Genomic DNA, 21,943 nt, shown 5'->3' on the forward strand with positions numbered 1-21,943 from the left:
GTTCCTGATTGTTTTTCTATGTTCTCGTTTTTTATAATTAAGAATCGAGTGAAAGTGGATGAAGTTCATTCCAACCAATCCAAACCAACACGTTGCAGCACACAACTCTTTACTAAGGCTTCTAGCTGCATCTTTATAGTCTGTTCAGCAAATTATTTAAAAATCGTTACCAAGCAGTCTTCCCTTGTAGAAAATGGGTGTGAGCCATTCATTTGGCTCCAAAAGTCGTATTTTCTTTTTATTTTTTGTGTTGTAATATGTTAATTTTGGGAAGATTATAAAGAATTCCCATTCTAAACTTGTATATTGTAACGGTTAATTTATTTATAAATATTTTATTTTGCTAAAAAAAAAAAAAACTGAAAACATCCCTCATTATTTTTTAGAACAGTCGGATTTTCTCAATTATTGATTGGGGTCCAATTATTCGTCGGGGTTGACGCATAGAAGTATAGAACACGTGAAAGAAAAAGGTAACCCTCCATTACGTGGAAACTGGTTAAAGAATACAAAAAGTGAGCCACTTTCAGAAAGAAAAAGCCATGCACGAGTGATTTTCTCGGAAGTTTGAATTCATATTGAAAAAGAAGTAGGTGGGTGCATACACGCTTACGCTTACGTGAAAGGTTAAAATGCAACTTTCAATTAAATGAGATTAATTGTGGCGAGCATATTCGGTAACTACAAGCAAGCAATTTTGATTGACGGAAGTGGAGTTTTCTATGACATGAAGAAGCACCAAGAATCCCAAAACGTTCTTTGCAAGTCAGAAGCAAATACAAAATGTAAGCAAGCAAAATGTACGAGCGAGATGAATTTAGCAAAGGAAGGTTTTTGTTGCTCTACAAGGAAAGGAGAGGCACATCCGAAGATAAACAAATCAGTATAGATATTCCCGAATATGGATCACGCGTGCTAGCTATTGAAAAATCCGAATTCTTTTCCGTTTCTTTCTCGATGCCCAATCACGCGCCCCAAGCGAACAAAGGTTGTGTCTTTTCAGTAAAAAAGAGAGATGCAAATCTCTACAAAAGAAGGAACTTGCATTTTGAGTATGAGCTGATGGGTGAGAGGGAGAGAGAGGAACTAAAAGTGAGTATCATGGATGATGTTGTGTAGGACCAGGTGGTGGTAGATTCTGCATCGGAGTGTCGATGTGGCTAAAAAGGGCAACCCAAAAGGAACACCCTGACGGTGGCAAATTGTAGGGGAGCTAGCAGTCTCCATATATAATTGTATTTCCTATTCAACTTGTATTCTTCTTTATTCCCAATTATTGTAAGAGACAGACAAGCAGCAATCCGAAAGGCCAACCCTTGCGACTGGGCTTTCGGGTTCTGGAAAGAGGGTGAGTCTTCTTTTACGCAATCTCACAGGTCTTTTTCTACTCCTTTGTTATTTTGGGCGGTCATTTTCTTCTCCTTGATTGAAGAAAAGAGTTTTATTTTTTTATTCATTTTTGTTCTGATTTTTTCTCTGATTCACCATAAAAGAAATCTCTGATACCCAATTTTTCTGGCACCCAGGAGGGCTCTCTGATATTTCTTTCCTAGAAACGTTTTCCCATTGTAGCTTCGATTTTCCAGGGAAACTTTGAAGCAGATCTGATAAGGCTTTTGCGTGTCTTTCTTGTATTGCATGACATGGGGTAAGTTTTTTGTGATTCCCATTACGGATTTGGAGTTCTCCAGCGGGTTTTTTGGTTGAATGAATTTTCAAGCTTCTAGATTTTGTGGGTTTTGGATATGTTTTCTATGTTTGAATTAGAACCTGTTGTGGATTTAGTTGTTTGATTCCAGGGAAAAGAAAAGAGTCGAGATTTGAATGAAGGAAATTAAATGGGCAACGCTGACCTGTATATCGTGTAATTTGGTTCATTGAGAAGTAACAAACTCAATTGAATTCGGCAATCTCATCATCTATGACTCGGCCACTAAAAATAAAGGAAAATGATAGGGTTACTACCCTCTTACTACTCATTTACTACTTTTTTTATATTTGATTTTTTTTATAATTTTTTATTTTACTTAATAGTTAAGGAAGTGATAATTAATAAATTTATATATTTTTTTAATTTTTTCTTAATGATTAAGGATGTTAAAAAAATACTTAAAATAAAATGATAAAAAAATAAAAACACTACAAGTAGTAGATGGGTAGTAGATAGGTAGTAAGCCTATCACTACCCAAAACTAAAAGCATAAGATGGCGCTTCTCTTTTATTCATTTTTATTATTTCGTGGGGAGGAGGTTCTATATTAACTTTGGTAATAGAGTTTGAAATTTTTAATTATACTAGATGAGACACCTTGATGAGGCTCCGTTAAATCCATTGTTCCCATGTCCCTTGCAATTATGGTTTAATCAATGCTGTTCAATGAAATATGCAAAGAAAGTTCAACATTTTTTGGCAATCAAATGGATTGATAGTCTTTGGCTATCTTGTGATACGATAACTTTACCTCTCTTGTTTTGTCAATGCTATGCGATATGATTTTGGAGTTTGTATAAATTTTCTGCCAATTCCATGCACAGCGTTGTCAAGCATGTAATTAAGTGCACCCAAAGCACAAAAAGCGCACATTTTCCGTGAAGCAATAAGCACTAAAAAAGAATGTGCTTTTGATTATTTATTTTGCAAATATTCAATTTGTTAGAAAATATGATTTGGAAGCCTATAAAAAGAAAAATGATTAGGTCTGAACCGGTTAGAAATTACCATTGATTAGTTGTACCAACTCTATTGTTGATGTTCCCAATAGTCTAGCACGCTACTTACAAGTATGTGCCCGCCCCCTTTTCTTCTGGGCTCGAACTTTTTAAATTTTTCCAAAACAATTATTTTTTTTGGGTAAAAACAGACAAATTGACTTGAAGTTTAGAACAAGTTTTAATTTTGAGTAATGTTATTCATTACACTCTTATCTTATTTTGATCATAGTAGTATGTGGCACATTCATCATCATTAGATGATAGAGAAGCATGAAATAAATGATTATTTAATGGTGATAAATGTGCCACATCTTACTTAGTGGGATGAAAGTGGAATAGTAGTATGGTGTATAGAATTTTCTTTTAATTTTATATGAACAAAAAGAACATGACCGTTTAAATGGAATGACTTACCATTTTGAACCGAGGATTGATTTCCTATGCTCTTTGATTCTCCTGCATACAAACTACGGATCTCGCATTTAGTTGCTTAGCAATTTGGTTATATTTTTTAAGTTAAAGATACTTATCATTATTTTACAAGTTAGTTATATTGTATTGTCATCGAGGATTGAAAATCAAAGATCTTGCATGGCAGTATGGCTATCTAATAGACCCAAAGAACAAAATGACTTGATGTGAATTCAAAAATGTGTGCTTTTCCCTAGGCTCCATGGAGCCTTTCTGCATTAGTACGGCTGGTGCAAATTGGGCATGTGTATTGCCCTTGTGGTTCATCAAGCATTGAGTCCTTCCAATAGCCACATGCAAAATATTCCTTGGATTGATTGCACAAGTTAGAGCTGAGAACTCAACCTCCACTGATTAATGGCACTGCTTAACAGATTGATAGTGAAGATTAAATTTATCTTGAAACTGGAATCATAGTCCGGTTTTGTTGTGTCAAAACTTTGGGATGTAGTTTTTCCTACAGATCACAATGAATGACTTTAAGAAAGGTTCCATTTTCTTGTAATTTCTTGGATTTAGCTGTAACTCATGCACATCTTTGTCACGTTGCATTAATTTTGGTTTGAACTTGCATCTGGATGAGGTTTGGAGCACCGATGCTTTATTTTCATGCTGTCTTTTAAATATCGAGTTCATTATCACCAGTATGCAATGGATTCTTGCTGTATCTTTAATAATTATTCTTTGTACTCTTCTATTTTCCCTTGCAGTTGCTATTTGTTGGGGTGCAACCCTTTCAATAAAATTTAATGTATCATCTGAGGTGGCTAGTTTCATTCCTTGTCAGCTGATTTATGCATGTGTGATCCTCTTTATATTTGGTAAAATGATAGTATATTCTTTCCACATTGAGAGAGAGATAGAGCAGGTTCTCTGGGGTTTTTTAGTTTGTGGTGGCTGTTATTTATCGGCTATATTATTACATGTGATTTGTTACAGAACAAGATGTGATTTGTAACAGAGCAGTGGTTGTCTTGGATGCTATTCCAAGCCCCCGCTAACAAGATCAGTGGATGCACCATCAAAAGGATTGCAGATTCAAGATCAGAAGGTGAAGAAACCTATCATATTAGAGGATTTCTGGACGACCAGCACCTGGGATATGGACAACAGCACAATTCAGTCACAAGGAAGCATCTCATCAATTAGTACAACCAACCAAGTTCTGGATCTGCATGGCGTTGCTGGCAGTGCTAACACCCCTTCTGAATTTGTAAATCATGGTGAGTTTTCAACTCTCCTTGGATGTTCAGTAACTTTATAGAACTTATGAATCCATATATCTGGCGTTGCTGTGGGTCTTCACTCTGTTTTTTGTTTCCTTTTTTGCGGGGTGTGTGTGGAGGAGAGCCCTTGTGCATCAGTAGGGCACCAATTAATATTTCAGAGAATGTCCCCTCCCCACCCTTCATACTGTAACTTTGCATATGCTTTTTGATTGGGTGTCCTCAGTTATTTGATGTTGTAAACATTACTGCATGTTGCTCTTCCATTTGTCACGCATTCACTTTGTGTATGCATGCGGCTGTTTTATGTTTTTGCTTATTTTGAACTTCTAATATTTATCTTAAACGGCTATAGGTCTTCTTCTCTGGAATCAGACTAGGCAGCGTTGGGTAGGAAATAAAAGATCTGAGATCAGGGGCCAACAGGCACGAGAACCCAAATTAAGGTGAGCTGCTCTATTTTCTGTCTTTCTGAAATTTTCAAATAAACAAGGGTGTTATAATTGGAGATCTGAGAGCATAGCCTTTGAACCTCAAATGATAGTTCTTGCAAGTTTACCTAAAAAAAAGTAGTTTTGGCGAGTTAACCTTTATTCAGATTTGGCTGTCATTCTCCTTTTATCCTAGTTTTGATTGGCAGAAGATTTAATTCCATACTGGAAAAAAGATGCTTGATTTCTCGTGTGAGTTTGTGCCTGTTTTGACCTCTCTCCTTCTCTTGTTGAAGTAATGAATCATTAGTTGATCAGTATCTTGTATATGTCCTGTATACTTGAGCTAGGCCCACTTATTTTTATCAATAAAACTTTTGTTGCCCTATAAAAAAAATTCATTAGTTGGTCAGCAAGATTTTTTCAATTATTTGTAAGACTTTTGGGTTTCTCTTTTTTCCCCGTTAAAGCCAGTGAAGGGAAAAAGGGTAGGATTTTGATTTTGTTTATTATTTCCCCTTGGGCATTGAAGATCTTTTTCATATTTCTTCTATTATAGAAGTTCGGAACAAGTTCCTTTTTTCCTCCTGTACAATCTGAATCTAAGTTATGATTTTATATCAGGATTGTAGGAAATAGCATCGACCCGAGAAGCTCCAAGGGGTAGCACAATTGGTTGGGGATCTTGCCTCATGCAACGGAGGTTGCTAGTTCAATTATTCCCATCTCCCCCTTGGGGTCAAACTCACTCCCCACCTTCCTTCCCCTGCCCTACCAAAATAAATTGGACATCGTCCTTTGGAAAACACTTTCTAATTCTTTCCCTTGGATTTATTTGATCAACGTGTTCATTGTATTATATGAACATGCGGCGTCCTATCTTGTGGAACAAATTCATTTCATGTTGTGCCATCTGGCCTTAAAAGATTATTAGCACTTCAAAACAAAAGGATGAAAAAGTTGGAAGATTTGTGCTATATCCCATCTGTTTCGTGTGGCTGTCATGGATGAGTGGTCTTAAGCATATAAATTGTTTGGCCTATTTATAAACTGGCACCTTTTTTTGTTTTGTATTAAAAACAGCAATGGGTGAAAGATGCTGGAAATGTTTGCAGAAAAGTTTCTGCAATATATACCCCCTTTGTTTGTAAAAGTAGGTATCGGTGTATTCATGAATTCATTTATCATATCTTGTCGACACTCATTGTCTATGCATTGGTAAAAATTTTTGGCTTTGCAGTTGGAATGCATCATATGAAAGTTTGCTTGGGAGCAACAAGCCCTTCTCACATCCTATACCGCTTGCTGTAAGTATATGCTCTCAAAAGCTGATCTGATCCCCATACCGTTTGATATGTAATTATTTGTTGATCCTGGACACAGGAAATGGTAGATTTTCTTGTCGACATCTGGGAGCAGGAGGGATTATATGATTGAGCAGCAGAAGTATACATTAAGTTTTTTAGATATAAAAAATCCGCCGTTGCTGCATTCAAGTTGCTTCCATAGCAAGAGTGTGATTTGAGCAAACTAGGGCTTGCCTACCAATTGTAACATCAACCGGCATGTCAATGCTGTGGCTTTTATAATCCAGGCTTTTTGACACGCTTGTATTACGTTTAATTCAGGATAAGTTCATGGGAATCTCTTAAAAGGTTGTCTACACTTCCTTAATTGCCACCAGCCCTCACCAGAGTTTTCATGGTTTGCGTAGCTAACATCCAGATGGGTTCTGTTTCATTCTTTCTCCATTTATTTTTCCTGACCATCCTAATTACCTTTCAGAACAATGCCAGGTGAATCATCTCCCACGATATTGAATTTTGGATGTTGTTTATCTGGTTTTTAATTCGACAATCCCTGACCAAGCCTGTCCCATTCCAATTGAAACCAAACTCTTATTTGATCACTTCATATCCTGCTTGTCACAAATGGAAAAGTTTCCCTATAAAAACGAATTTAAAATCCCATTGTATATCCTTGTATTTTCTTTTCTGAGCAAATATATCAATTTCATTCTATAAGCCAGTTCTCTCTGTCTATGACTCTTGACCCGCTAACTTCGTGACCCCCATAAGTGTGTGTATATATATACATATATATTCAGAAAGTTTTAACTATTTCTGAATATCTACATATAATCTACGTAACATAATTTAATTATGAGCTATGGAATATGGTATATGGTTCAAAGGCCTCAAATGGCAATACTCTCTCTAGTTTTTAATCATTAGTAAGTATAAGTAAGCCTTCCGTGCTGAAAAAAGGACCAGCATCACGTGAACAATTGGATATCCTTTTACAGAAAAGGAAAAACGGGTGAGCTTACTTTTTTCCCAGATCAAGAACCACAGAGAAAGGTGAAGGGTGGTTTTCTTTTCCTTTTTAGCCTCGGCCCTCGATTGATCAGGTACAGAATCTGGACCCACCAAAAGATAAACCCGATCAAAGTCTTCACCTTTCGGTAGCATCTGGCATTTTTGCTGCTTTCGCATGACGTTGTACTTATCAAGTCAACAGTTTTGCCAATGCTACGTCCAATCCATTCCTCCACACTCTTCACGTACAAAGAGAGATCAGGGAAGACACACTACTAGCAACCGTTAGATTGGGGGTGCTTGTCCCTGTTGTTGGGTTTCGAAATTCGTGTACCAGTCGACATCTCTTTTATATTCATGTCCGATTGCGTATTGCGACAATACTTTTGCCCCCATTGATGGACCTTTCGTACCTTTTTTATTGAACTTCTCTTCCCCAGTTTCACTCTCTCTCATGTAAATATATCAAAAGCTCAACTTTTTTATGTAAATATATTTTTTTTAATGTAGCTTCGATCATAATGAGGGCATTCTCATGATCTTTGTTTGTTTGTCCTTATTATGAGCTTTTTATAAGCAGGTAAAAAGAATCATGGACATGCTGCATGCTTGATCCCTGTCCACCATTCGCTCACATGTAGTCGGCTGCACAGAGCATCAATAATATTAAAGGGAATTGCATGGACGAAGACTATATGGGGTGCTGGGAAAGCATTATGGGAAAAGATCGTAGTTTACAGTGAAGGACACGTACGTATGCTGCTTTAATGAATATCATCAATGGGAGATGTATTTAATTGGTACAACTACAACATGTATATATGCCCGTCCTCAATGGTACGTACCAGAGGTGGTCTGATCAGCATGGATGCATCGGAGTATTCTATGTATGCATTTAGAATACAAAAATGTTAGGTGTACATTTTTTCACAAACAAAAATACAAAACAAGTACTACAGTTCATACTACTTTCTTCTTAAAATTCTCAAAATATTTGGTCACATCGGGATCTCGGTTAATTTCAATGCAAGGATTAACTGGGGTTATGAGCTGTCCACTACACAGTCTACACCATGACAATCAAGTCAGCAGCTTTGATGGACTTCAGTCCTCAGTCATTTACTAACGAACAACCTAAAGTCAGTGCAACAGTTCCCCAAAAAGACCAAGAAAAAAAAAAAGCACATCTTCCTACTCACAGAATTTTTGTAATTGGTGAGCGGGCCATGGCTTCAGGGAACTGTCTCTTCCACAGGAAACAGCCCTCAACCTGGTCATACATTGTTTAAGCTACTTTCTCAGTGCTTAAATGATAAATCCCTCCCTCCCCTCGTTCTATCTCAATCAAACACCCGATCCTTCTATAGTTCTTTCTGTTCTTCTTTCTCCGAATCCCCTTCTTCACTCTATTTACCTCACAATCGCCAGTATCTTCATGGGCTGTGACTAACTGATGGCCCCAAGAACCTGTCTACGAGGCCTGAAGGTAGCAGTCACTGTAGCTTTCATCTTTTCTCTCACGTTTATACCTCCCAAATCAGGTAAAAAAAAGTAACCCATTTCTTCGGTAAAAACTGTTCAGAGCTTTCTCAAACATGGTGCAAAAATCTCTAGTAGATCTTACTTTCTCTCGTCAGGCGTTTGAGTCTGATCTATTTCTGCAAGATATTAAATTAATTGTATTGTTTTAAGTTTTTCATCATACACTAATATACGTGTGTACTTGATAAATTATCTTCCCCATCCTTGTTAAATGTACTAACGATCAGTACATTTAACTGGGTTCTGAACTGTGAGGTGATCTCTAAATCCATGCAGTGCCAGCATGGGGTCGACACTATATATGACGTTTAAGTACTGCACTAACTAAAGTTATACATGCATTTTGCTGCCATGTTAATTAATTGTATCGCTATGATCTTCAGGATACGGCGAGAGTTTAGCGCAGAAGGAAATGGTGCTGGGATCAAAGCCACCTGCTTGTGTGAACAAGTGCTTGAATTGCAGGCCTTGCATTGCTACGCTAGTCATTCCTTCTCACCAAAGGATCAAGGGGAATTTCGCTGCATGGTCTCGTAATGAAGATGACACCTACTATCTCCTCACATGGAAATGCAGATGTGGGAATAAGTTCTATCAACCATGAATATCTCAATCACTCCCCATTCTGTTTGTAGAAAACTGTTACAAATTAAAGACCAAAAAAAGGCTCATATGTCAAGGCGCCTCTCGTCTCTCGTTTCTCTTATCACTTGTAGTTTGCTGTATGATATCATTAGATTTAAGTGATTTCGATCTCATGCATGCGGCGCCCCTGCACTCCTTTACTTCATCTTTTCTAAGAAAATATTATTTTTAGATAAGATTTTTTTGGGTTGCTTTTTAGTCGCATTGAATGCTTGATGCGCTTGCTGATCATAATGATCGGACTTTTTAGGCTAATAATATAGTGTTTGGTTGACGATACCCATAAATTCCTCTAGTTTCAGCTACTGCCTTTCTTGCATTTATACGACATCTAACATGGAGCAGAATTAATCATGTCTTCCCTTCGATCCCTTTCTGACCCAGTACGTACCCTCATGATTGAGCAAAGACTAATATGATACGACAGGTCAAAAGCTTTTCAGAAACAAGCACGTACGTACGTAGCCATAGATGAAGATCATGATCACGTCCAGCTTCCACAGCCTGAGGATATATAAATGATTCGTTTTAAAGCCATGCTAAGAGGGTTCGGACGGATAGAGACTCGTCAAAAGGACGTTAATTGCTTTGTCTCGGGGATTGCCTTTGAAATTTGAATATCTATCTTGTCCGTTGGTAGAAAGGGTTTCGAAAACCATCACATATATAGGCTTTCTTTAATTAAACAAGTCTTGGATATGTCGTATTTAATTACTTGATCAATGTTTGCGTATTATACTCGAGATGCGAAAGGATAGTTACAGTATTGAGTGTTCAAACTTCAAGCGATACGTAATTATTTTAAAAAAAATATATGAGATTCACATGAAAAAAAAATAATTTTTTAATAATAAATTTTATTATTTTTTAAAACGATTATACGTCGCTTGCGTATTTCATAACTGCATGTGAAATAACTCTTATAGGATTGTTTGACTAATGAGAAAACGATTGTTCAGAGATCGCTACATCTATAAAGAATATATTATAATATTTATTGTTTTTTGTTAAATATTTCGAACATATTGTAGTATTTATTTTATATTTATATCTATCTTTTTTATATCGGGACTCAAAAGTGGGTCGTACTTCATCTTTTTATCTTTTTGCTTTTTTTTTTTCACATTTTTTTAACACCCTTAAATATTTAAAAAAAAAAATTCATAACATCATTTAAAAAAATTCATTAATCACTAAATAAAAATAAAAAAAACCATCGGAACACACTATTGAGACCCACCATCGGTGGATTTAGCATTTCTCTAGCTACTTATATGAACACTAATAAGTATGCTTTTGTAACTCTTTTGAGATTTGGGCCAGAGAACAGTAAGAGTCAAAATTCGAAGTCCAATTAGCCAAGCCCACATTGGCAAGAGCCCAAGAACCAAGCCCATCAACCAGCCCTATAATAAGAGCATCTAACCGAATTCCATAATCGAAGCTCATTCGGTTTTCCTTCAAAATAATGGCCCCAAAGTCTGATTAGACTCGGTTCCAGCGTCTCTGATCCCTCCTCCACCGTCTTCCATAAACCACTTCCAAAACCCTTCCTCTCTTTCTTCCTCCTTTTCTTCCCTATAATACCATGCACCCGTTCCCACAACTTCTGCCCTCTCTCCGCCAATCATCTCCTCCCCTCCTGTCCTCGCGCGCCACCACACCCGGACCTCCCCCGGAATTCTAACCTGCTTTCTCTCACAGGTTCGGGTTCCACGTTGAGTTCAATGATTTTTTGTTTTGGTTTTCTTTTGCATTTACGTAGTTTTTTTTGGCGGACATGCGTTCGATTTCCTATTCTGAAGACAGTTAATTATCTGCTGAAAATGCATCTTTGAGTGTTTTTTGGTTGCATGATATTATTTTTTCTTTTGATTGTAAGAAAAGTTATGCCTTTTCAGTTGTTCTATTTATTAGGGGTGTCAATATGTGATACGACCCATTAACCCAACACGAACACGACACGATAAAAGCGAGTTAGGGTTTACCCTTAACTGGTTTGGGTTAAAACGGGTTGACCCGTTAAGACACGATAGCTTAACGGGTTGATAACGGGTCAACCTGTTATGACCCGTTATGACCCGTTAAGAAAGTTAAAATTATAATTATACCCTTATACCTAAAAAATAAAATTGTTGAGATTTTAATTTCGATATTTTTATTGTTTAGATTGTAATTTTGGACTTGTAGTTAGTTTTATATTTTTTATAGATATTGTGATTTTAACATTTATATAAAATTATGTTAAACTTAACTAGATTAAATAAGTTAATTTTGGGTTTGTTTCAATCTATTTATATAAATAGGTTAAAACGGGTTGACACGACACGACCCGTTATGTTATTGGGTCGTGTTAGAGTTTGAGATTTTGACACGATAAACTTAACGGGTTGGGTTAGGGTTGACATATATAATATAATGTACATGTCTTGATACAACACGAACACGATCCGTTAACACGATTTGACACCCCTACTATTTACCATTGGCTCCTGCAACTATTGGGTAACTGGCTGACGTGACATATCGATATATTTAAAAAAAAAAGAAAAAGAAAGGAGAGAGAAGAATTCAGATTTTCATTTTACACCTGCAGAGGAAATTGAATCTGTCAATCTCGTTTGCTCCATATGTCGTCGTCGACTTTGGTCTCTCGTGTTATTATACATTAGTTATTATATAATTAGTATTATACATTATTATATATTAATATTTATATATTAATTATTATTATACATTAATGTTATATAGCAGTAATAATTAATGGTATAGTGTTTGCAAATATCAAATTATTATTAGTCAATTTATTCTATTTATATTATAGCATAAACATATTATTCTTGTATATTATTGAATTTAATTAATTATATAAATTATAATTATATAAAATATATATGATTATTATATAAAAATATATATTTTTATAAAATATATATAATATCAAAATTAAAATTAGAGTCGAAATCAGACAGTCAAAGTCGGAGTCAGTATATCACTATCTCCGACTCCGACTCTTTTGATTAAAAAAACTCTGAGTCGGATTTATGATCAGTTACACCGGACACTGATTAGTCATTGATGAACATTTTGTGACAGCCCGGTGACTGTGAACCACATTCTCTTTATGATTCAAGCAAGAATGTGTCAAAGTCGATGGGGATGGGGAAAGCTAAGCAGACAGCGGATGCCACTTTCGTTGCTTCCAAAACCGATTCATGATGTCAGGGGATGACTAAAAAATAGAATTACAGACATAAAAAAAAATTATATAAAAAAAATTTATAAATTGATAAACTTCATAAAATCAATTAATTATATTTTATAATAAAAATAATTTTTTAAATTGACATACCAAGTGACATTAATTTATATATTTATTTTTATGTAATTATGATTAAAATATTTTTTTAAAAAAATAGAATAAATCAGACATGGTGGGCTCGCACGTCACGTGATATATACCCACGTGTCAGTCCCTCCCTCAGAGACTGCATGATTGAACAGTACTTAATTCGAGCCATGTACAGAGAACAGTGTGCTTCGCCGTATGGCAAGATAACTACTAATCGTACGGCCCAGATTGACTCATCTCTTTATTTATTTCTCTTTATAAAGTACCACTTCGGGGCTCTCCTTCCTCTCTCTGAGAAAATCCCCTTTTGAGTCTTTGACTCGCTCCACTTGCCCGAGGGCTCTCTCTCTCCCTCAACTCTGTTACATCTCTCAAAAGCCAGATCTTTATTAACGAGCTGCGTTCTCATTCTCTGTATAGTACAACGTTGTCTCTCTCTCTCTCTCTCTGAAATCAAAAGCCATGCTTCTGAGGAGCTCCTCCGCACCGATCTTAAACTCATCATGGATACCTCACACCAAGGATTCTTCCCCAGAGTCTGAACCAGTTCTCCATCTTTCGAGAACCAGATCAGTTTCCTTGACAACATCTTTTCATCATTTCCCCACCGAGGACTCGACCAAGAAGCTAACCCAAGCCTTGACAGAAACCGACTTTCAATCCCCACCGACGCTCAGAAGGAGGAATTCCATATCTCGCTCCCCTAAAAAACTACCAAAAATCACTGTCAAAGAAGGTGAAGAAGAGGAACAGGAGCTAAAGCCAAGTTTGGTGTCATCGGTATCTTCAGTGCAGAGGCTTTTTTCAAGCTCTGGGTTGGGTGAGAGTGTTGTGGATAATGAAGGGTGTGCTGTGGGGAAGAAAGATAGCGTTATGCAGACTCTGGTGGCGGGCGGTGGAGTTGGGAGTGATGGTGGTCGGATTTGTGGTGGTGGTGGTAGGCGAGGATCAAATGGTGGAGATGGGGGTGATGATGGCTGGTCAGGGTCTTTTGAAAGCAATAATCATGGAAGTGAGAACACTGATGTTTATTACCAGAAGATGATTGAAGCAAACCCAGGGAATGCACTTTTGCTTGGAAACTATGCAAAGTTTTTAAAGGAGGTAATCAAGAAATGATTTGAAATTATAACGTTATTGATCCCTTTCTTTGTTACGTTGCTACACAAAAGAAACGATCCCTAGCTAATTCAATTATATATTAAACTTTTGTTTGGTGATTTGATTTGCGTGTAGGTTCGTGGAGATCTCACTAAAGCAGAAGAGTATTGTGGACGAGCAATTTTGGCTAATCCAAGCGATGGAAATGCTCTCTCTCTTTATGCTGATTTGATATGGAAAACCAATAAGGATGCTGATCGAGCCGAGACATATTTTCATCAAGCGGTTAAAACCGCCCCAGACGATTGGTAAGAAAGCCACCTCCTTGTTACTCGAACTCTCCTCGTCATATTTCAGCTCATCAAGCTTGGGTTTTGATTATTTTTAGATTTTAATCCCAATACCAATATTATGTGTGTAAATAAAGCTTAATTTGTTTTAGACTGATTCTTTCAAGGGATTGTTTTTGAGCTGATGAAAAGACTATTTAGGTTGAAAGAATAGTATTGAGTTGAGATTATTTATTAAGATTTGTCTAATTAAAATGAATTTAAATGTATTTAGATGTTAAGATAAGTTTAGATGTATTTATTAAAAATTGAAAAAGGTAATAGATTCTGTGTGTAAATAAATGTTGAATTGAAAAAAGATTATAAATTTTACGTGGAAATAGATTTTGAATTGTGTTGAATTTAATAATTGGAAATGAGGAATTTAAATATTGAACTCTACTTAAAATTAGGTTGAATAAAATTGATCTCAGTTGAGTCATGGGGCTGAATTTGGCTCATCCGAAGATATTTTGATGGTCCCGCACTTTTCTTACTGTAGATGATGCGTTGTAAAACACGCTTTATCAAAGTTCTTGCTAAAGTTTGATGTAAACTTCTGTTGCAGTTATGTCTTAGCTTCGTATGCTCGATTTCTATGGGATGCTGAAGAAGAAGAGGATGAGGAAGAACAGCATAAAACTGATCACAGTCATGCTTCTCCAACGAGTTTCTTCCATGGAGCTTCTCACCAGTCTCATTTAACTGCAGCTTAATCTCAAATCTTCAAAACTTCCTTTCTCTCTCCCCTGTGGGATAAGCTCAAGTAACATAGTAGCTAAGAAATAACATGCCCCCCCTTTTCTGTAAATATGGGTAAGAACTGTTTTCTGACAATAAGTTCTCATTAGCTGCCCCCCAAATATCAGTAAATTAGGAACCTTTTGAATGTGTGAAATGAGGAAATATGTAGCTATGGGTCATTTGACTTGTGTTTGCCCAGTATCAAGAAAATAAAGACAAGTCCCGGCCTAATTCTTAACGCGGTAGTCTAAATTATTATACAATAGAAAATGATGAATGAGGCTGCAGTCATTTTCAACTGATGTCATCCTCCATTTTTCCCTGAGCTTTTAAACTGATGCAACTTATTAATTGGTATGTCTATCTAGCCCATGAATTGCACAGCCTGAAAGAAAGAGAAGATAAGCTAGAAAAATATTTACTAGACCCATTAGAGCATTGGCAATGGACTAGCCATTTGCCAATGCAAGTCTAACTTAAAGGTAAAAAGAGAAAAAAATACCCACATCGGCCTAGCTAAATATTTAAAGTTCAACATTTAGCTACAGTATTTCTTCATCTCTCGCCAAGTCTGGCGAGCTACTGCACACAAGCCAAATTATTATGTTAATAATTTCTTGCTCCCGCTTTTGTTCTATATATTTTCTGTATCTCCCGTGCGCTTTATTATTTGTTTTCTATGTACATGCAAGTGTACTTGGATAGGCAGATCGGGGATTCGTATATATACTAGTACTTAAGCTTATTTATGTATAGAGCCTGCCACTATATATTAGAATAATAAGTTATCAGGTATTAATAAATACATTTTCACAACTATAATCTTTGAAAAATAATAATCTTTTTTATTAATAAAGTTATTAATTAATATATCAACTCTATTTGTAAAAAAAAAAAAATTATATATATAATATTTTATTATTATTTGAACTTCAAGATAGCTAGTCCAATGTGGACAAATGTACTTACAAATCTATATTATAACTAAAATCTAACATTCTAGCTAAAATTTAGACTTGGCAATGCTCTTAGGCTACTTCCAATAAAGAGAAAAAAAAAAGAGAGGCAAAAAGCATTCGACTTGTAATTATTATAAGAATAATATTATATATAATAGTGAAGTCTGTAATAATTATTTTAAAAAATAATGAGATTTATTATTAAAAAATTAATTTTTATTATGTAAATTTTATTTTTATTTATTTTTTTAAAAGTGATTGATGCCATCATTTGTCTTAGTATAAGGTTGCTAGGGAAAGATGATAGCTTTGAAAGTAGAAAACTGCAAGTTCCAAGATTTGCATACCAAACTGTGTTTTCAACTTGGAATCTTATGTCTTTTCTCCCTTTTTTTTTGTCCTTTCAATATGTTTAGGTTCGGGTGCATATTCACTAATATTCCTAGTGGGTTCAGATCATTTCAAAAAGAGTTTTGCTACGTAATATCCATCACACTTTATATTCTATATTTTTTTAAATTTTTTAAATTTTTAATATATTTTTTAAATTTTTTTTTGAGTTTATTTTTTTTAAATTATTTCAAATTTTTTATTCATTATTCATATAATAAATATTTAATAAAAGAAAAAAATAATAAAAATTAAAAATAATGTGAAGTGTAGAGGTTATGTAAATAGTAGGAGATTGAGTAGATTTTTTGTTCAAAAAATAGGTCCTAGATTTTTGTTTCAAGGTTGACATCTCTCTTTAAACTTTTCTGCAACCCAGTGGTAGCCAAAAACTTCCAGCAAAGGGTAACTTCCAAAAAACGACAAGTCACACAGCAGATGAACATCAACATAAAAATATCCAGCGTGAAGAATGGACGGAGGAGAGAAAGGGTAAAGGGCCAGGGCGGCTTGCAAATTGCAAGTTGTCTGCAGTAGAATCCCAATATAATAATCTCTGCAAAATAGATATTATTCATTATTTGTGGCCTCAATTCATTTTGCAATCCCTTCACCCCTTTGAATGGGCGGGGTCACGTAATCGCTTCCTTCTCTTTCTTACTTATATATAGAGATAAGCTGCCATCAATATCATGCGCCATCTTTCTTTAATCTGTCTGTTTTGTCTCTAGTTATTATTAGGAGTGGAGCTCCTAAGACGTAAATATCATCGGTCGGCACCTCCAGTTGCTTTTCCTGTTGCATGGCTGGAATGCTTCGTACCTTTTGACCCATTAAAATGGATTTTATGAAGGCTACAATCTTTGAACATAATTCACTTGCATTTTACACCATAAAGTTTCATCGGTAAACACAGTACTCCACATATTAATGATGTGAAAGTCTGTCGATAACTGTTCTCGTTTTGAAGATTTTTTAGAAGATTATTACATCTATAAAATAATTATATAAAAATAATTTTACAAATTAACGTGATTTTATCTGATCCGTTAGATTTATTTTTTTAAAAAAATAATTTTATAATATGACAAACCACATCAAATTATGTCAATTTATAAAATTATTTTTATATAATTTCTTTATAGCTATAGTATTTCTCCATTTTTTATGATTATACTGATCCCTTGTAAACCATACCAAACTTAAGAGACAGAAGATTGTCTGATAGCGCATGCGAGCTTCGAAAAGAAATCGAGCTAAAATTTTTGAACCGGATGCTAGTCTGGATAGAGTGCCGTTGGTGTAAATCTTTGAGGTAGTAGCAAATATTCAGATGAGAATTTTAAAGGCCAGAAAAAAGATTCCGCATGAGCAACACTTGTACATGGGGGTGTACGCACTAATTTGTAAATAATAGAACTTTTTTATTGAGATTTTTTTAATTGTAAAATCAGCTTTTCACCTTGAAACTTTCACCAAATAGCGGTGCTACTTAAATTACATCAGTATATTTAAAATTATTTTTTAATTATTAAGTAAAAATAAAAAAAAATTTACCAAGTGATATACTTGAGTGGTACACTTGAAGAGATAAAATAGCTTTTCTCATTTCTTATTGTCACGCTGGAATATCGAAATACCGAAACAGAGTATTAATAAAAATCATGTTGGAATGTGGATGATGTTTTTTTTTTTTAAAAAAGTCAGTACCACATGTCAAATAATAACCCGTATTCCAATTTTATTAAAAAGACCATCGATTATTGCGGAGGAAACTATGAGAATATTATTACACTTGGAATTTACAAGAATAAAAAAATTAAAAAAACCAAACCCAAAGTGCACAAACTTTATTAATACAACCTCGCTGAGTGGCAAATGGCAATTGGTACCTTGCTTGTGATTGGTGACGATATGCATAGGCAAGTGTTAAATCTCGAGTTTTTGTTTGGATTTAGATTTCAAATAACAAAAATATAGATTTAATGTTGGCCGAAATATTTATACAAATAATAATAAATATGATAAGATTCACTTCATGTATCTGTCTATCTCACTTGAAACCCTTAAATTTATACAATAGCTTGAGTGAATCTTTCTTCCAAATGTTATGATGATAAATCTATTTGGTGTATATACTTTTATAACATAACATGCTCCTATAAATAAAAAGAGTTATACTACTAATAAACATTATCAATGTAATATTGTACACAATATTATTTGTTTTTTAAAAAGTTAAAAATAAAAAAATTTAACAATAAATTCCAAAACATGTTTCCCACATGATTAATAATTAACATTATGAGGATGTTTTACCGATGTGCTTAGTTATTTATATAGTTGTTTTTTTATGCCTGCCTGTGTTTAGATTTTATGATTTATTATAACCACCAGGTATTTGGTTATAATTATGCTATTCCTCTGCTATAAGTAGGGGTTGTCAATAAAATTAGAATAACATCATCTTCCTTAATAAATAAATAGAGTTAAGTGCTCCTCTAGGAGGGGAGCGAATCTCGAACCTTGAGTGAGTCCCCCCGAGTTGACCCTTTCTACTTTGTGTATGATTGCAAACGTGCATCATAATATGCACGAAGTGTCTTCTTCCCCCGTCCCCGTATGTTGTTCTGGTCCTATACTTTAATTTTTCCTACTGGGGTACACCATCATTATAATTATATTGCTCATCCGTCTCTGTTTCTGGTTCTGGATCGCTGTTGTTAAAACTTAAAACCCCTACACTTTTCTGAGGAGAAATTGACAACATGCATGTCGACTAGACTGAACAATTCAGAAAGCATCAACCAAACCAGTAGAGGAGTTTCTAGGAATATTCCTAGCAGGACTAGAAGAATCAAAGCTAAACGTTCATGTGGACAATCGTAATCGTAGGAGCTGTCATTTCAGTTCTTAAAAGCAAAATTTCAAGACAAAAGGTTAACAAGTTGTCAGAAACCAAGATGAGCAAATCTTGAGATCTAACATAAATTTACAGAACTTTGAAATTTCCTGACTCACAACGATAGAGAAGTTAAGATGAAACATTCTACCATAAGATCTGGTTCTATCATCTTGGTCCTGATAAGCGAACATCTGACAAGGCCTCATCACTGAAGTAACCATTAAGTACTCCAGATGAAGCAGGTCCTTGACTGCCCCATTTAGAGAAACCTGACAGAGAACCCAACTGAGAGTATGTTGGAGGCGGAGGCACAGCACAAGAACCTTCAAGCATATGCACTACTTTAGTCATTGGTGGCCTTAAATGCATATCCTCTTGTATACACCATAATGCAACTTTGATAGCAGTGACTACCCTTTCATCTTTTTCATCAATCTTAAGCTCTGTATCAAGGATTTCTTTCAATTTTCCTTCTTCCCACATCTTGGAGGCATAAGAAGGAAAATGCGATTTCTCAGAATTAGCCTTCGAATTGTAATTCTTCCTTCCTCCAATGATCTCAAGCAAGACCATGCCGTAACTATATACATCACTCTTCTCTGAGATGGCGAAGTTGGTAATCCATTCTGGCGCAAGGTACCCTCTTGTACCCCGTAGTGTTGTATATACAATGCTCTGTTCTCGGTTCATTAGCTTAGCTAAACCAAAGTCTGAGACTTTTGCAACATAATTATCATCGAGAAGAACATTTTCAGGTTTGATATCACAGTGGACTATCTTCACTTCACATTCCTCGTGGAGATAAGCCAACCCTTTTGCTGTTCCCAAGGCAATGTTAAATCTTGTATCCCAATCCAACAAGTGACCCTCCTCATTCTTGCTGAAGATCCATTTCTCTAATGACCCTTTGCTCATGTACTCATAGACAAGAAGCCGGTGAGGTCCTTCAGCGCAGAAGCCTTTGAGGTTAACCAGGTGTACATGATGGATATTCCCAATGGTAGTAACTTCAGCTTTAAACTCTTTTGTCCCCTGCCCAATGCTCTCCAACTTTTTCACAGCCACTTGAGTACCATCTAGGAGCACACCCATGTAGACTGAGCCAAACCCTCCATGGCCAACCTTTGTAGAGAAGTTTTTGGTTGCTCTAGAAAGATAACTGTAGCTGAAACGAAGAGGCATCCCAGAAAGATTCTCCAAGAAATTATCCTCTTCAGAATCATCTAGAGGATATTGAATTAATATCTTCTTTTTATGGTGGCACCAGTATCCAGCATAAAGCAGTCCAAAACTAACCATCACAGTTGCAAAAGCCACTACCATGATTAAAAGGATGTGCTTCCTTCCATTTCCGATGACAGGACTTGGCTCACCTGAAACCTTCACATACGAAATATAACCGGTAGAACCCGCATTAGACCGTTGCAAACTTCCTACCTGGTCAAACATAAAGCAACTCCCAGAACTGCTTTCAAAGAACAACACAAGGCAGGAACAATTTCCTAGGCAGGCTTCTATGCAAGCATCTAGATCAGATGTCATCAAGGGAGTAACAAAGTTCAGTGCAAAATAGTTAAGATCTTCGCCGATATGTAGAAGCTTTACTGAACTCTTGGAGCCATTGCAGGTTGAGTTCATCCGAGGCATGCAAAGATCAGAGTGTGAGCTGAGACGTGAAGGGCATTGGCATCTGTTCTCAAAATAGCAGACATAGTACGGGCCACAAGGCTGAGGAGTGGAACAAGAACTTTGTGGTATTTTGATTGCTTCAGGAGTATTTGATGCCCTTTTTTGAAGGTTATAAAATGAGATTGACCCATCAGAGCCTAAAACAGCAGCCCAGAAGGCATTCCATCCAGGATTCTTGGAGAAGACAAATTGACAAAGTAAGGTTTTATTTTGATCATAGAAATTCCACGAACTGGACACCAGAGTCACAGAATGAACCTTGCCGCTGATGCTGTTATTGGTTTTCTGGCTGTCATTTATTATGGACCAATAAACTTGTGGAGTTTCAAACCCTGCCGACAAGACCAAATCACCTGACCGGAATTCAAGATGTTGAGACAAGTTATTACGGTTGGGAAGACTTTTGAGCTGCATGCCTTCCAAGAACTCCTGACCAGGCAAAAGGGTATCAGTAGGATGGCTAAAACTCTGCCATAGAATTCTTCCACCAACCCCAACCAACACCAAATTCCCTGAATCGCGCAATTCCATGGATGTGGCTGTTTCCCCTGTAGTGTTTGTCGACCAAACAACGCCATTCCCATGTTCCAAGTAAACATTTCCATTCTCTCCAAACACAAAGTTATCTGTCCTTTGAACCAATAAGCCTCTATTGGCAGTCCAGACCACCTTGGAACTAGGTATGTGAATGATAACTAGAAGAAACAGTATAACATCCAAACTGTTATAGAATCCAAAAGCGAATTTCATATTGTCCGACAGTAGAAATATACCTTTGTTATCGATATATTCCATCTGAGAAGCTTGGTACCCAGGATATATTTTTCCAAACTGTTGAATGCTGGCAATGCAGGTCTCAAACATAAGGAGTAGACAAAGAAGCAACATTATGAATCGGAACAAACCCATAATTCCAGTAACCAAGTCTATTGATGGAGCTTGGCTAAATTAGTGAACAAAATCTTATCAATATGGATACCCACATTGCCAAGCTTAAAATCTCAGGGCGCCGGACAAATTTATGCTGAAAAACCAATGTCAAAGAAGAACTTCGAATTTGACTTACAGTCTCTAACACTCAATCTATAGATGGGAAAAGTTATCGATATTGCCCGACACCCAAAATGAG

At 35.9% G+C, this 21,943-nt stretch overlaps 4 protein-coding genes across 10 annotated transcripts; 3 read left to right on the forward strand and 1 right to left on the reverse strand.

Annotated features, from left to right (window-relative positions):
* The first annotated feature begins 693 nt into the window (after nucleotides 1–693).
* On the forward strand, nucleotides 694–8,126 carry LOC109013904. Of its 7 annotated transcripts, XR_004797788.1 has the most exons (7): nucleotides 698–1,348; nucleotides 1,527–1,648; nucleotides 4,150–4,406; nucleotides 4,765–4,855; nucleotides 6,081–6,147; nucleotides 6,224–6,636; nucleotides 7,739–8,126. XR_004797788.1 is itself a non-coding variant. In XM_018996166.2 (6 exons), the coding sequence occupies exons 2-6, from the start codon at nucleotides 1,644–1,646 to the stop codon at nucleotides 7,769–7,771; spliced, it is 453 nt and encodes a 150-aa protein (XP_018851711.1). In that variant the 5' UTR covers nucleotides 694–1,348; nucleotides 1,527–1,643; the 3' UTR covers nucleotides 7,772–8,126. The 7 variants fall into 7 exon arrangements, 6 of the variants coding, with proteins under 6 accessions (XP_018851711.1, XP_018851712.1, XP_018851710.1 ...); XM_018996166.2 differs by lacking the exon at nucleotides 6,224–6,636 and having other exon boundaries at nucleotides 694–1,348; XM_018996165.2 differs by lacking the exon at nucleotides 7,739–8,126 and having other exon boundaries at nucleotides 698–1,376; nucleotides 6,224–6,637.
* A 379-nt stretch (nucleotides 8,127–8,505) lies between these two features.
* On the forward strand, nucleotides 8,506–9,464 carry LOC109013906 (EPIDERMAL PATTERNING FACTOR-like protein 8). Its single transcript, XM_018996170.2, has 2 exons — nucleotides 8,506–8,699; nucleotides 9,084–9,464. Exons 1-2 carry the CDS (start codon nucleotides 8,612–8,614, stop codon nucleotides 9,302–9,304), a joined length of 309 nt encoding a protein of 102 aa, XP_018851715.1. The 5' UTR covers nucleotides 8,506–8,611; the 3' UTR covers nucleotides 9,305–9,464.
* Nucleotides 9,465–12,967: 3,503 nt separating this feature from the next.
* On the forward strand, nucleotides 12,968–15,109 carry LOC109013907. The gene is made up of 3 exons (XM_035683671.1): nucleotides 12,968–13,801; nucleotides 13,934–14,106; nucleotides 14,696–15,109. The coding sequence occupies exons 1-3, from the start codon at nucleotides 13,160–13,162 to the stop codon at nucleotides 14,841–14,843; spliced, it is 963 nt and encodes a 320-aa protein (XP_035539564.1). The 5' UTR covers nucleotides 12,968–13,159; the 3' UTR covers nucleotides 14,844–15,109.
* Nucleotides 15,110–19,138: 4,029 nt separating this feature from the next.
* LOC108981775 (G-type lectin S-receptor-like serine/threonine-protein kinase SD2-5) lies at nucleotides 19,139–21,633 on the reverse strand. The gene has a single exon (XM_018953028.2). The coding sequence runs from the start codon at nucleotides 21,607–21,609 to the stop codon at nucleotides 19,291–19,293; it is 2,319 nt and encodes a 772-aa protein (XP_018808573.2). The 5' UTR covers nucleotides 21,610–21,633; the 3' UTR covers nucleotides 19,139–19,290.
* Between the last annotated feature and the right edge of the window lie 310 nt (nucleotides 21,634–21,943).

The sequence above is a fragment of the Juglans regia genome, chromosome 12, assembly GCF_001411555.2.
Source record: "Juglans regia cultivar Chandler chromosome 12, Walnut 2.0, whole genome shotgun sequence".
Classification (NCBI taxonomy): Eukaryota; Viridiplantae; Streptophyta; class Magnoliopsida; order Fagales; family Juglandaceae; genus Juglans; species Juglans regia.